The sequence below is a fragment of the Tyto alba genome, unplaced genomic scaffold (assembly GCF_018691265.1).
Source record: "Tyto alba isolate M040663 unplaced genomic scaffold, T.alba_DEE_v4.0 Super-Scaffold_14, whole genome shotgun sequence".
NCBI classification, from domain to species: domain Eukaryota; kingdom Metazoa; phylum Chordata; class Aves; order Strigiformes; family Tytonidae; genus Tyto; species Tyto alba.
In genome coordinates this window covers 14,851,633-14,865,977 of record NW_024881276.1, presented here as the reverse complement: position 1 = coordinate 14,865,977, position 14,345 = coordinate 14,851,633, and the positions used below count along the sequence as shown (strand labels likewise).

Below are 14,345 nucleotides of genomic sequence, written 5' to 3'. Positions count from 1 at the left end.
CAAAGAAGACATGAAGTCAGCAGGGAAGATGACCAGACTGGCTGAGTAGAGAGCTTTGGCTGGAACTCAAGAGGAGAAAAAAAAAAAAAAAAAAAAAAAAAAAATTGTTTGTGACCTTTGGAAGAAGGGGCAGGCCACTCAGGAAGGCTACAAGGATGTCATGGGGTTATACAGGGAGAAAATTAGAAGGGCCAAAACCCAACTAGAACTTAATCAGGCTACTGCCATAAAAGACAATAAAAAGTGTTTCTATAAATACATTAGCAACAAAAGGAGGGCTAAGGAGAATCTCCATCCTTCACTGGATTGGGGCGGGTGGAGGGAACATAGTGACAAAGGCTGAGATACTCAATGCCTTCGTCTCAGTCTTTAATGGTAAGATCAGTTGTTCTCTGGGTACCCAGACCCCTGATCTGGAAGACAGGGATGGGGAGCAGAATGAAGCCCCCCCCCATAAACCAAGGGGAAATGGTTAGCAACCTGCTATACCACTTGGACACACACAGGTCTATGGTGCCAGATGGGATCCACCCAAGGGTACTGAGGGAGCTGATGGATGTGCTCACCAAGCCACTTTCCATCATTTATCAGCAGTCCTGGCTAACCAGGATGATCCCAGTTAACTGAGAGTTCGCAAATGTGACACCTATCTATGAGAAAGAACAGAAGGAGGATCTGGGGAGCTACAGGCCTGTCAGCCTGACCTCAGCACCAGGGAAAGTTATGGAGCAGACCATCTTGAGTGCCATCATACAGCAAGTCCAGGACAAGCAGGTGATGAGGCCCAGTCAGCACATGTCTATGAGAGTCCGGTCATGCTTGATTGACCTGATTCCCTGTATGGCAAGGTGACCTGCTTAGTGGATGTAGGAAAGGCTGTGGATGTTGTTTACCTGGACTTCAGTAAAGCCCCTGACACCATTTACCACAGCATTGTCCTGGAGAAAGGGGCTGCTCACAGTTTGCATGGGTGTGCTCTCTGCTGTGTAAAAAAATGGCTGGATGGCCGGGCCCACAGAGTGGTGGTGAATGGAGTTATATCCATTTGGCAGTCACAAGTGGTGCTGCCCAGGGCTCAGTACTGGGGCCAGTTCCATTTTCATCAACCACCTGGATGATGGAATCAAGTGCACCCGCAGCGAGTTTGAAGACAACACTGAGTTGGGTAGGAGTGTTGATCTGCTTGAGGGTAGGAAACCTGTACAGGGGGATCTGGACAGGTTGGATCAATGGGACAAGGCCAACTGAGATGCAACAAGGCTCAGTGCCGGGTCCTGCACTTGGGGCACAACAACCCCAGGCAGACTTACAGGCTTGAGGAAGAGTGGCTGGAAAGCTGCCCAGTGAAAATGACCTGGGGGTGTTGTGGTCAACAGCCTGCTGAATACGAGCCAGCAGTGTGCCCAAGAAGGCCAACAATATCCTGGCTTGTATCAGAAACAGTACAGCCAGCAGGACTGGGGAAGTGATCATCCCCCTGTACTCGGCCCTGGTGAGGCTGCACCTCAAATACCTTGTTCAGTTTTGGGCCCCTCATTGCAAGACAGACATTGGAGAACATCCAAAGAAGGGCAACAAAGCTGGTGAAGGGTCTGGAACACAAGTCCTGTGAGGAACTGGGGTGATTCAGTCTATGAGAAAAGGAGGCTCAGGGGAGACCTTATCACTCACTACAACTCCCTGAAAAGAGGCTGCAGTGAGGTAGGTGTCGGTCTCTTCTCCCAAGTGATAGGACAAGAAGAAATGGCCTCGGGTTGCAGCAGGGGAGGTTCAGATTGGATATTAGGAAAAGTTTCTTCACTGAAACTGTTGTCAAGCACTGGAACAGGCTGCCCAGGGAACTGGCGGAGTCACCATTCCCGGAGGTATTTAAGAGACATGCAGATGTGCCGCTTAGGGACATGGTTTAGTGGTGGACTGGGAAATGTTAGGTTTACAGTTGAACTTGGTCTTAAAGGTCTTTTCCAACCTAAAGGATTCTACGATTCTCTAACTTCATCTCAATTTCTTAAGGCACATGGATGTCTCAAAACCAACTCCAGAAGTTAGAAGCAGATATCTTCCCTTTCCCTAATATTTAACTGTTATATATACGCTAAGAATTTTACAGTGGTAGTATAAATATTCTCCTACATGACAGGTGAAAATTTCAAAACGGATGCTATCCTTTCTAAAAGTAGAAGTCAATGCACGTTCCTTTAATTATTCTGTCACTCTTCATTGGGGTTTTAAACAGTGAACTGTCAAAACCTTGTTTCCTGAGAGACCTCAGTCATCCTTTTACCCCAAATGACTAACCAGTGGTTATAAAACACCTTTGAACACACCTGAGTTACAAGAGATGCCAATCATTAGGAAGTAATTTTCCAGTACGTCCCAGTGTGAAGATTTAAGAGCAGATTCTGGATGATGCACAGAATAAAATAAAAATTTTTAAAAGCAAAACCATCAGTTTTGATAATTAAAGAAAAGTTAAATAGGGAAGTGTTAGATAACATTAGTAGCTACCAGAACAAAAAACGCTCCACATAGGTATATATACTTATCTTTGTTATTCTCATCTACCACAACTATTGTTTTAAAATTCAATTGCCACTTGTCTTTGTATACACAAAGACTACTCACATTAAGATGTTTCTATTATATAGCTATAAAATACTTTTGTCTTTGGGTCATACTAATAGTTCTGCACAGGCAATATGGCGCACTGTGTGTTGCACATTCATCACTGAGATCATGAAACTTATTATCCTCTCGTAACATACCAATGAAGTTGTCATGGCACTTTGAAGTCAGATGAAAGGCCCTATAATGGCTGTAGCAGTGGGCTTTATCTTATTTTAATACATTTGGCAGTTCTGATCAGTCTTCCCAATTCCAGAAGCTGAAGACAGCAAAGATGCCACAGGTGTGCTTCTGCCCTCCACCCTTCATGCTTACAATGACAACCTATGACAGCTAAATCCCACAGTTCTCTTTGCTTTGGGCTTCATGAGGTTTGTATTTGCTTGGGTAATCCATCTAACCTAAATACTCCTTAGTCCGAACAGTTTCCTTCAGCCATCATTTCATTTCCAGCAGTTAAGTTTTTTTCCTCCCAAAATACTTAGAAGCCTTCCTGAAATCTACTCAGTAAAGGAAAAAAAACAACAAAAAAAACCCAACAAACAAACAAACCACCAAACATTTCCAATCTCTTTTCCTTCTGCCTGATATCTGCAGAGAACATGCCAGGCAGTGCAACCGGCACTCCTTTTTGCATGGCCAGATGCGCTCCCCAAATCCCACCCACATCTGTTGTGCTGGCCTGTTTCTGGTTCCTCCTCCTGGCCCATACCTCCACTTTCTTCCCATCTTAATTGCTCTTGGTCCTGCATACTTTCTTTCCATGACACTACACAGGAGTACTACTCAGCATGCTACCAATTACAAAATGCATTTCACCCTCTTTCCTTCCTTTCTACTCTCTCCATTTCCACTTCTGAAGCTCAAGTCCACTAAAATGTATGACTACTGTATAAACTTCTTCACATCTTTCCACTGTTCCCATTCTACATTTCTATATCCTTGCATCCTAAAGCATCCCACATTTCAAAAAGGCACTTCTATGGTGCTCAATGTCATTATTAATCACTCCTACACTTACTTTGCTTGCTACTTCTCTCACTCGTTCCTTCAGCATCTCCTGTAATGATTCCAACTACTCCTTTTTATTCTGTGGGCAAGGTTTGTCAACTTCCTCCTATTACCTTCAGGCAATATCATCTGCAGTCTCCTATTCCTAAATTAAAACAGTAAGTTGAGTACTCTTTTTCACTTGCCCCCTCGTTTCGTTCCCTCCAGCAACCTGTCAACACCTCAAACAGTGAAAATAAAGCAGCAATACCTCCGTTCCCTGTCATGCACACAGGCGCTCTAAAATTACTCTTTATCCTGCCCTCAAAGTCTGTACATAAGACTTTTTCTCTCCTCAAAGTTAAGCCTTCCCCCTTCTTTTTTCCCCAACTACGAAATCCTTTGCTATCACTGTATGTGGGACAGATGTAAATAGTTCTTCTTTCCAGTTAGTTAAAATTTATGTAAATCTCTCCATAATCTTTCAGAAGAGTCGCATTCTTCTTTCATTGTCTGACACTATTAATCTTTCTGAATCATACCCCCAAGTAACTTCTTCAATGTGCCTGTTCTGTTCGTGCCCTTCTCCCTCTCTTCCTTAAACATCCGTGCCAAAGCTTGCATCATTCTTAACGGTTCACTTATTTCTCTTATCTCCTCTATACCACGCAATGAATCACACTGACACCCAAAGCCAACTTGCCACTTCAGCAGAAAAAATAAAATTTATGCTTACATACCTCTGAAAAATTCATATCTACAGTATTCCACAGAAATTATCTTTCTAGGCAAAGATCACTGAAGCTTCAAGTGATCCTCCCCATTGTAAACATCAGTGTGCTGTTCCATACTACAGAGTATCTTATCTGAGCATATAATATATGGGAAATAACTGAATTTATTAGTCAGAGACAGAAAAGATTCTCAATAAAAGGACCATTAAGTACCTTTTTTTTCTTTGTCATCTAACAAACAAAGAGGTACAATGGTAAGCACCGTACCCATCAATTCTGCCATTTTAATACTAAATCCACAATGTATTTAACAATGCAAACACACAAGTAATAATGTGTACCTTTATTTTAACACGTATACTGCACTGATGCAGTAGATACAACACCAGGAGTTTTCTCTTTGCACAAACTATCAAGTTTTTAAATACTACGATCACATTTCCAGGTGGAAGCAGCATTTAGTGCAAAGAATAATTAAGAAAATCCTAATGATAACCATATATTGGGAACTGTTTGCATACACAGTGCAGCAATCTTAGCTATTTCCCAACTGGCCTTAAACATGGAAATCTCATCAGCTATAGCAGTTTGCATTTGAAAATTCTAACACAAAGGGATTTCTTTTCTTTTTAAAAAATCTACACTACAGCAACAAATAAATAAGACTGTGTGTATATATTTGCTCAGAATCAATTCAGTAACTTAAAAAAATATAATGTTCAGTGTTTGCTGAATTGATTTATACTGCATCTATCACTTTAAAAAACCTATGTTAAAAAAAGTTTAAAGAAGAAAAAAATTCCAACTCTACATTGTATCAGTTGAAAAGGAAAGACTTGCAAGCACTGCTGCCTCTCACCTATCAGTGTGTAATTCAGGTCCCCCAGTCATTCCAGGAATCGATTATAGGACACTCCTGCACACCCAACATCTCTGTGCTCAGGCAGCCTTGTGCAGTGATGCTGAAGAAAAGTGCTAGGCTTGGTACACCAAGCCAGCAAGCACATTAAGTCATCTTCCAGTTCACAAGTTTCTTTGCTAATAAACAACCACCCCTACTTGTTGCAACTGATAGCTACATCTACCAAGCTCACTCAGGAACATATATGCTCTAAGCCCCGTCCCAGTGAAAGCCAGCGTGCTTAATTTCACCTACATGAAGAATCACACTAAGAATCAATGGGAATATTCATGCTTGCAAAGTTAAGGATACACGTAACTGTTCATCGGACATCTGCATTCATTTGCAGCTATACAATATACTGATTGCAGTCCCATATCATAAATGAAGGATCACTACTAGTTTATAGGCAATAATATCAAGGTATTTTCTGGGATGAATACAATAGAGCTAAAACACTCAGGGAAATGCAAAACACTTTTCTCCTCTTCACAGGGAGGCTCTGCTCTTTGGGAGTATTTAGGGATGCACAAGCTGTAGGCCATGGAAGAACTGTGCCCCATATATATTAAAGAATTAACATTAACTGCAATAGTTTAAAACAGTAAGACTGAAGACTACTTCTATTTGCTCTCCAAACTGAAAGCGTTTTAACAGCACAACTGTACAATACAAAAATAACTATACACCAAGTGAAGAGCAAATTCTTGCAAGTTTTCTAGTATCACTGGAATTTTACATAGTCTACTCAGATTTCATTAACAGTTTATATAGATGGGACGCAGTAAAATTCTTCTTTATATATGATTTAGGAATACAGATCTTAAGAATGCTTTTGTTGTTTGTTGTATTGTTTTCATTAACGGTATCGGGAGGGGAAAATCAACTCCCTCCAATAAAACTAAAAATGTTGATACTAGGTGTTGAAGGAAAACAACATCATTATGGTTCAGGATTACAGTGTTTAGGGAAATAGTGCACTTTTTATTCTATCTTGGAAATGTACAGAAATGCACAGAATGGTTATATCCTTCCTACCTCCTTTCAAGTGGGATCTTTTAAACACTGAAAGCAAAGTTTAAGTCAATACATATCACATTCTTACAAAAATATAACTTTTCAGACAACATGAGAAACAGTTAAAAGAAAAATGCTTTCTCTTTCAGAACAGAACTACAATGCAACCTAGCTTCCACTGATTTTTACACTGCAAGTGAATCTAATTCAGCAAGAGCCCCACACAACATGGTCTATCTGCAGCAACACGACCAGGACTTACTCTTCTGAAGTATACATACTTGCCTCAAACCATTCAACACTGGTGCACATGAATCTACATCCCACCCACCTTTCTTTGCCCTCTAAAATGACCTTTCCTTCAAGAACCTAGTGCTTCCCATAAGGTTGAGAAGCTTATGCCCATAAGAACCTCATTACACTCAATGTCTTTCACTGTGGTGGGATGGACAACCAGCTTTAGTTTTCATGCTGATAGAGTTCAAAGTGCCTTTATAATCTTTTGTTAAACCCATATCAAAATCCAAATAATCAATATGGCAGCAGCTAAAGAATTCCATGAGGTGAGAGGTCAAAGATTCTTCTCCTGCAGAAGAGGTTACACCAATGATGAATGAAACTAGAGTGAATAAACAAAATTTAAGACTAGCTTTCTTTCCTTTGCAATGGAGGATTTGGGATATCTTTTAATAAGATTTTATCCTTTCCCCCCCCACACTTTTTTTTTTTTTTAAGTTACGTCCTTCTATATGGAAGCATTGTGATGTTCATTAAAACAAAACAAAAAAAAAATCAAAGTAAAACCCCTCAATTTTTAAAAAGCATCACAGTAAAAATCTGGTGGAAAAACAAAAAACCCAAAAGAAACTCCATGGACCACCCTTTGGGGATGAAATGCTAAAGATGTCTTTTTTTAATCAACCAGTTTGTGAAGATCTACAAAAAAAATAAAAAGGATCACATTCTAAAGGTTCAGTGCATTCAGCAGCTATATAGTTTTGCTGCTTATTCATCTTTAAGTTGACTTTCAAAAATAACACCCTAGCTCATCAAAATATACATTTTCCATTTGCTTTTAAATTAAAATAATAATAAAAAACATTTAAAGAATTCACAATCAATAGCATGACTAAGTTTCAGGATCATCTACAGCATATAATTTAAAGGTTCAAGATGCCAATACGCAGCATGTGGCAGGCCTATATGCTCCATGCAGCATGTACGTTTAGGATAATCTCAAACAATCGATGTTCAAATGTCAGTTTGTTTCTTCCAAATAGTGTAGAATACCCATCTGGAGAAAATAAGCAGTTAAGGGAAAAAAAGATACAAAGTTTGTAGTACACAGTTAAAATGGAAGTAGATTTTGATTCTGAAAAGTTCTCGTAGCTCATAAAGACGGGGTAGGCAAAAATCTCAAAAGTGAAATCTCCCTGGATCATCTTTTTTTTTGACTCAGCAGTTCAGAAGAGCATCCCATTTCCACTGAAACAGAAATCCTTTGCAAACCCGTGTTTTCTAACTCCTGCTGCAGACCTTCAGGTGGTGCATTTTTTTACATTGCAACCACTGAACAAACCACAGAAGTAGGTTGGAAAGAGCGATCAAAATTGGGATCAGGAGTTCATCAAGCTGGGATCCCTCTTGCTCATCTTCTCAATTGTAAAATAGCAAGCTTGAATAGGAAAGAGACATCCAGCTACCTAATTTGTGAATTCCTAACACAGACACAAAATTAGTATTAAGATGTTCAGTAGCCAAACACTAGGTGCACAGGTATCTTAGTGGGCAAAGATTTAAATGCCTACTGCCTCTTACCTGACTCAACAGGGGTTCTGTTGAGCATCCACTTAACCGATGCATCTAAATTTTGCCTAGGCTTTTCTCTAAAAGCTTCTGCTTTGCCTTAGGTACCTGAATATTTTTCAGAAAGCAGACCATGTCACCCAGACTGAGACAGGAGCAAATACAGAGCAACTGGCAGCTGTATCAGTGCTCCTTTTGCTGCTCCTCAGTGGGGAGATGGGCCCAGCTTCAGGAGAGTCATACAGAAGCTATGCTCAAACCACAGCTCTGAGGTGCTCCTGGCAGGACAGACAACTGATCCTCAAGAGCTTTCTTGCCATGCTGGGCACGTGAGAGAGGTCAGCTATGAAATTCCACTTGCTTCTGGAGAAGCAGAGAAGAGAATGAGACATGAGCATCACCTTTTTAAGAGCTATAGCAACAGCTGCAGAGTAAGGCACAGATTTCTGGGATTTATAGCTTAGTAAAACCACATAGAGATATACACTCTTCTGTTTACACAGCGAGGTCACACATGCTTCACATGGGAGTCTCCACATTCACTATAAGGTCTTGGTGGAGACCTCAGAGACATATATGCCTTCCTTAAAATAGAGAGCTGGCTTTTATGTCAAGAGCTACTTGAATTTCGGATGACCCCCACAGCAACACTGGTAAACAACAGAATTTCAAATAACAATTACACACAGTAACAATTCTTGAAGTAAGCAAAACCAGTGGCAATTAAAAGTGTAAAGCCAGCTTAGTACTTTGGCTGCATTCAGGTACCCTCAGGTAACTTTTGGTCAGATTACAAACATGAACATGTGTAAGTGAAAATATTTGTTCAATGGCTCAAGAGATTTCAGGCATACGAATGTCATGAAAGTGTCACATTCTTCAGCAAGAAATAAAACCCTAATTTTTGATTACTTGTCAGAATTCTACTCTAAACAATCCCAGTCATCTGTAAAACAGCATTTAGTTATAACCTTCCATTCCTTTCTGTTTCAAAAAAGGCAATAACCTGCAACTGAAATCCAAGTCAAGACCAAATTAAAAGTTAGAGTACTTTGGGCTAATCTGAAGTCATCAAGGCAACTTCTCCATTAACATTCCTGTATCATTAAATCATTGTTAATTCACTCAGAAAAAGCCTACCCCATTTCTCTAAATGTTACTTTCAAGCTCCGTTATACCTATTTAATAGCCAGTTTTAATAAATTTATTGCTAAAAATATTTCATATCTGTTAGCTTACTGGAAACATTTAAATGTGTTTTTCAAAGGAATGAAGTAGCATTTGCTATTCAATTAATTTAGAAACATTTTGCATACTTCCAAACAATGCAATAATATTTAGAAGGCTTTCTGACAATGCGTATTTCAAATAACATACATGTTACATTAAGGCCTGGCAGTTGTAAAGGCAAAAATAACTTAACCAGTTTCTCTGAAATTGAAAGCTACAAGGGCAAATATCTTCATATCCTCTTTCACTCTTTTTTCTCTTGAAAACACTAAGATCAAATCTGAGTTTCACTGGAGAGCTGACAATAATGAGAAACAGGAGGAGCTTGTTACAGTCAGTATGGAGTCCAGAACAGCAGGCTACAGCATTAAACAGCATCAAGATTAGAGACAGAGAGGAGGCAAAATGAACACACAGAACAGAAGAAAGGCTGTGGTAGTTTCACATGCTTAACGTATTATGAATAAGCAGATCCTGGAAAGATCTCTCCTGTCAAGAGAGGGTCTGCCACAGCAGCCATTACCCTGCAGAAACATTTCCTGGGAGATCATACAGGAGTGGCAAACACTCAAGATAAATGCAGCCAGGAAATCACCCTACAGCAGATGAAAATGCCCCCCTAGAGCTAATAGCTTGAGGCCAAAACTTCCAGCTCCTTGTTTAACTTGCTTACCACCCACAAAATGAAGAAATTCTTAAGTATTCCATTCAGGAATGGGATGTTGCCAGGAAATGTGTATACCCCTCTACTTAGAATACTTTTTTGAAGTAACATTAACTAGTAATGATTATTAGGAATCACTTTTTTCCCCCATTAAAAATCCAGTTTGTGCTGTATGTTCAAGAATAGATCTACCAGAATATTTAAAGATCTGGATCAAGCTAATCTGTATGAAGTTAGTTTGGGGTTTTTTGTTAAAGAAAAAAAAGGAGATACAGCCTTGCCAGAACTCCTGGCAGCGTTACCCTCATCATACAGTTTATCCTACATGACATAAACAGTACACTTGTAAGCACTCAAAAACATTAACAAAAAACATAGCTTGATCTTGAAAGGTGCTGATCATTTCACCAGCTGTGAATTTATGGCACCTTTAAAAAATAATTCCTGCAATTATTCTCAAAACAAAACTGCAGCAGTTCATTTACTATGAAAAAACATTAATAGTATTTAAATTAGAACTGCCTTCTTGCACTTGAGTGCATTTAGCTCCAAGCAATCTAGGGTTGCTTGATTTGTATTAATACACACTATCCATTCTTTTTCAGTCTTTAAGGATACAATTCCATGTAGGAGGGAACACACACAGTTTCTTTTGAGAACTCCACAGGACAATAAAGCCTGCTAAGCTGTTCTTCATAGAGAGTCAAGGCATCGGTCAGATTGATACAGTTTCCCTGTAGGAGAAAAAAAAAAAAAAAAAGTCCCCGTTACAATCAAACAAATAAGTAAAATTGCAGATGAATACATACGTTTTGACATTAATGCAAGGCTCCCGCATACTTCAAAACCAAATACATGCTGTTCTTAATATTTAATATTTACAAGGCAAATAGTGAACAGCTTGTCTTCATTCTGCCTACAGCAAACAACAATTTATATCTTTTCAAGAAAGGGTAAGTATGGGAGGATTATCTATCTTCACATTAGCAGAAGCAACCATTACTTTAGGGCTTCCACTTAAAACAGACCACCATGTGTTGTTTACCTCTAACATCTATTCAATAACCATTTTCTTTATGATTGCTTAAATGTATTAGTAAACAGTAGTACAACATCCAGATTTTCACAATTATTTATCATTGCCTAGGTCTTATAACGTTTAAATGCACTATTAAAAAAACCCTCTTAATTTTGAACAGATTCTTCCACATAGCAATATGACAAAATAAATCAGATTATACGGAAGTTCTGTGGCTGCAGCCTACATTGTCTTGAGTTTGTGTATCATGCTTCTGAAAAGGAAGCTATTTCTACACTTTTTCCTTGGATCCATGTCTTATCTAAGAATATTAGTAGTATCCTTTTCTGAACAAAATAAAAATGAGTGCTTAGATGATTTTTCTCTAACAGTGCAACTATGAAATACCAGACACATTGAATTCACAGCATCCCTTCCCAGACAGATAAATATTACCCAAACAAATCATTCTTGGAATACAAACACATCTCAAGGATTACAAATAGTGAGGAATTAAAAAAAAAATAAATGAAATCAAAACAACTCCTAATTACAAGCACAACTTTGTCCAAAGCTAAGTATTAACAAGCAGAAGTTACTGCAACATATACCAGGGATGCCCATATAGAGAAAGCTCTAATTAGAAAACTATCCACATCCATAATTGGTTTGAAGATTTAGCAATAACAGTGAGCCCACAGAACACCAGGCTGAACAAACACAAACTACACAAAGCAATAAAAGTCAGTTGTGCAAATTTAATAAAACTTCTTGTCAAGTTTCCTGCCTTTCTTATATCACTGAGTAAACTAGCTGATACTTTATGATCTTAAATACAGGTTATTCAACTTTGCTCAAATTTAAATTAGCCCAAACATAACCAACCAATGCACTGTCTACAAATTAGTCAGCTTTTGTTTTCCAGGTATGAGACCCTGAATAAAGATGCACCAAATATGAAGGTACTGTTACTGTGGGACAGCATAGAGACAAGACATTATGAGATTCTGGTCAAGGGGGAGATGATGTTAATGGTCCTTGGCACACTAACAGCCAGATTAATTGATTTGTGGCTGCCTACATCCCCCATTTTCATGAGGAACATTCAACTCAACCTACAGGCCCCAAACATGATGCCCAATCATGCTGCACATGACATGAGAACAGTAAGTTAGATAATGATGAACAATCTACCCTGACCACACAGCGTGTGCATATCTGCATATTTAGGGCAGCTATCTTCAGGATACACGTGTCCCCATCCTTCCCTAATGGTTGGGTTTACTAGCTTATAGTATTAATGTCTTTACCTCTCCTAGCACAAAGCCTAAATTTTATGATTTCTGATCAGCAGGAACAAAAGCATTAACTAGCATTTCTCCAGAGTTACTTTCAACATAAAAATTCTCAGCTGTCCCACATAGTTTACCACTTCTAGTGGAGGAATAATGTTTACCACAGAAGACAAAAAAGACAGCAAAAAAGAGAACTTTCGTGTTATTGAATACACAGTTCCTACTAACCTAGGATACAAGCCAAAGTACCCTAAAATGATGGCAAGAGACCCGAAGCACAGAAGACTGTTATTTATCTCAGATGACAAGAACATTAGTCTCGATGATATGAGGATATGCATTAGACAGAAAAAGGGCTGGTTAAATCAAAAAAAACAGGGTAAAAAACAGCCATTTACCAATACAGCCAGCTTGTTGGTTTCTAGACCACTCTTTCTGTTTATAACCAGACAGGCCAAAAGCCTTCCAGCGTAAGCACTTCCATGCAGAGTACTGCTTTTGATCTTTAAAAGCCTTGAACTTTGCAAGAGACAGACACAAGAACAAGCAAGCCTAAAGCAACAGACTTCACCTATGGAATGTCAGTATCTTCCCTCTGCTCAATGATTTCTGAAAATGTTTGTGCGTATACACACAGTTTTAATTTTTTTTTTTCCCCTAATTACTGAATGAGGTCCTTAGATAACATGTGTAACTGGCATCTGACTGTGAAAGAATGCTTAATCGATAATTTAAGACCTCTAACTTGAAATGAAGGTCAAGTTCTATAGGACTCCAGGAACAAAGGATTTATTCAACACTTCCAAAATGTCTGCACTACCTATGTTTCACACATGTGCATTGCTCTGCTAACACACTGAAGATTTTAACTCCAAAGAACAGTCTTAGAAAAAAGCCATGCTTTACTGTTTAACTTCTGCTTTTCAGTGCTCCCAGATTTTTAACAATGGCCTTAAAAATAATTAAGTGTGCAGAAACGCAACTGAGAGTTAATTTTCACAAAGCAAGGAACTAAGATGAGTTTGGCCAACAAATACTACCTGTACTCTTAAAAACAATGTACAATGGGCAGAGGCCGAAACAAGCAGCGATCTTCTTTAAAATCAGTATGTCTAAACAACTCCATCCACACTGCTTTTTCTGTGTAACAATATCAGATAACCATGAAGTGTATATGCACACTCTGACTTTGGGATTTAAATTATTTTTTTTACTTCTTTTTATTGGTAAGATTTTTTTCAGTGTATTTAAATACATTGTATTTACATTTAAATACAATGTATTTCTGTTCCCAGAAAGTGAAAAGACACTTCATACTACTGTTCGTCCTCTGCATTTTTTGCATCATGCTCTATCAATTTTTTGCATTGTGCTCAAGTTTTCACAAGTAGAAAAGAAAACCTCAACTGAAAAAATCGTATACACAGACTCTTCTAAGGAAACATGTTCTTGAAAGCTCTCCTTCAGAAGAACTTGCATAAAACGTGTTTGATTATCTTTTTGATCGTATTCCATGAACAAATGTGTAGTAGTTGATTTGGTAAAGGACAATGGCATGCTTTATATTGAATATATCATATTTGGTTTAGGGTATCAGAAAACAAGATAGGTTTTTAAAAAGGTAAGGAGATGAACATTGAGCACAAATGCACAAAGCACAACAGTGAACAGACTACTGTAGTACTTGTTTAGAAACCTGTTATTATCCAGGGGAGTGTAGCAGTTATTTGGTTCAGCCGCCCTTTACCAAACATATAATTTTGTTTCAACATCTGACTGCATGCAAAAGAAAACTAAAAAACAACCTGTGTGTGTAATTTGAGTCATAAATAGAAAACACTGCTAGGTAATTTATGGAGCATACCACTATTACAGAGGAAGTTTAATAGGATACACGATGAGATAAAAGTATCCACAGTTCCCCAGCCTGTTGCTTCATTATTTCATTCTTTCTCCCTTCTCCAGCAACAGACAAATCACTGCAGACAGCATAGAAAACGATGAAACATGCAAATAAGCAATTTTTACTTTTCAAACCCACAACTCCCCCATTTTCAAATCAAGA

At 38.6% G+C, this 14,345-nt stretch overlaps 1 protein-coding gene across 2 annotated transcripts in view; it reads right to left on the bottom strand.

Annotated features, from left to right (window-relative positions):
* Nucleotides 1–4,677: 4,677 nt before the first annotated feature.
* Nucleotides 4,678–14,345, bottom strand: part of SMS (spermine synthase) — a 53,991-nt gene continuing 44,323 nt past the window's right edge. For both annotated transcript variants that reach the window (XM_042788570.1, XM_009976014.3), the window contains exons 10-11: nucleotides 10,586–10,701; nucleotides 4,678–7,561 (exon numbers count right to left, since the gene is read on the bottom strand). In XM_042788570.1, coding sequence (XP_042644504.1) covers nucleotides 7,519–7,561; nucleotides 10,586–10,701 — 159 coding nt within the window. In that variant the 3' untranslated portion in view covers nucleotides 4,678–7,518. The remainder of the gene's footprint in view (nucleotides 7,562–10,585; nucleotides 10,702–14,345) is intronic.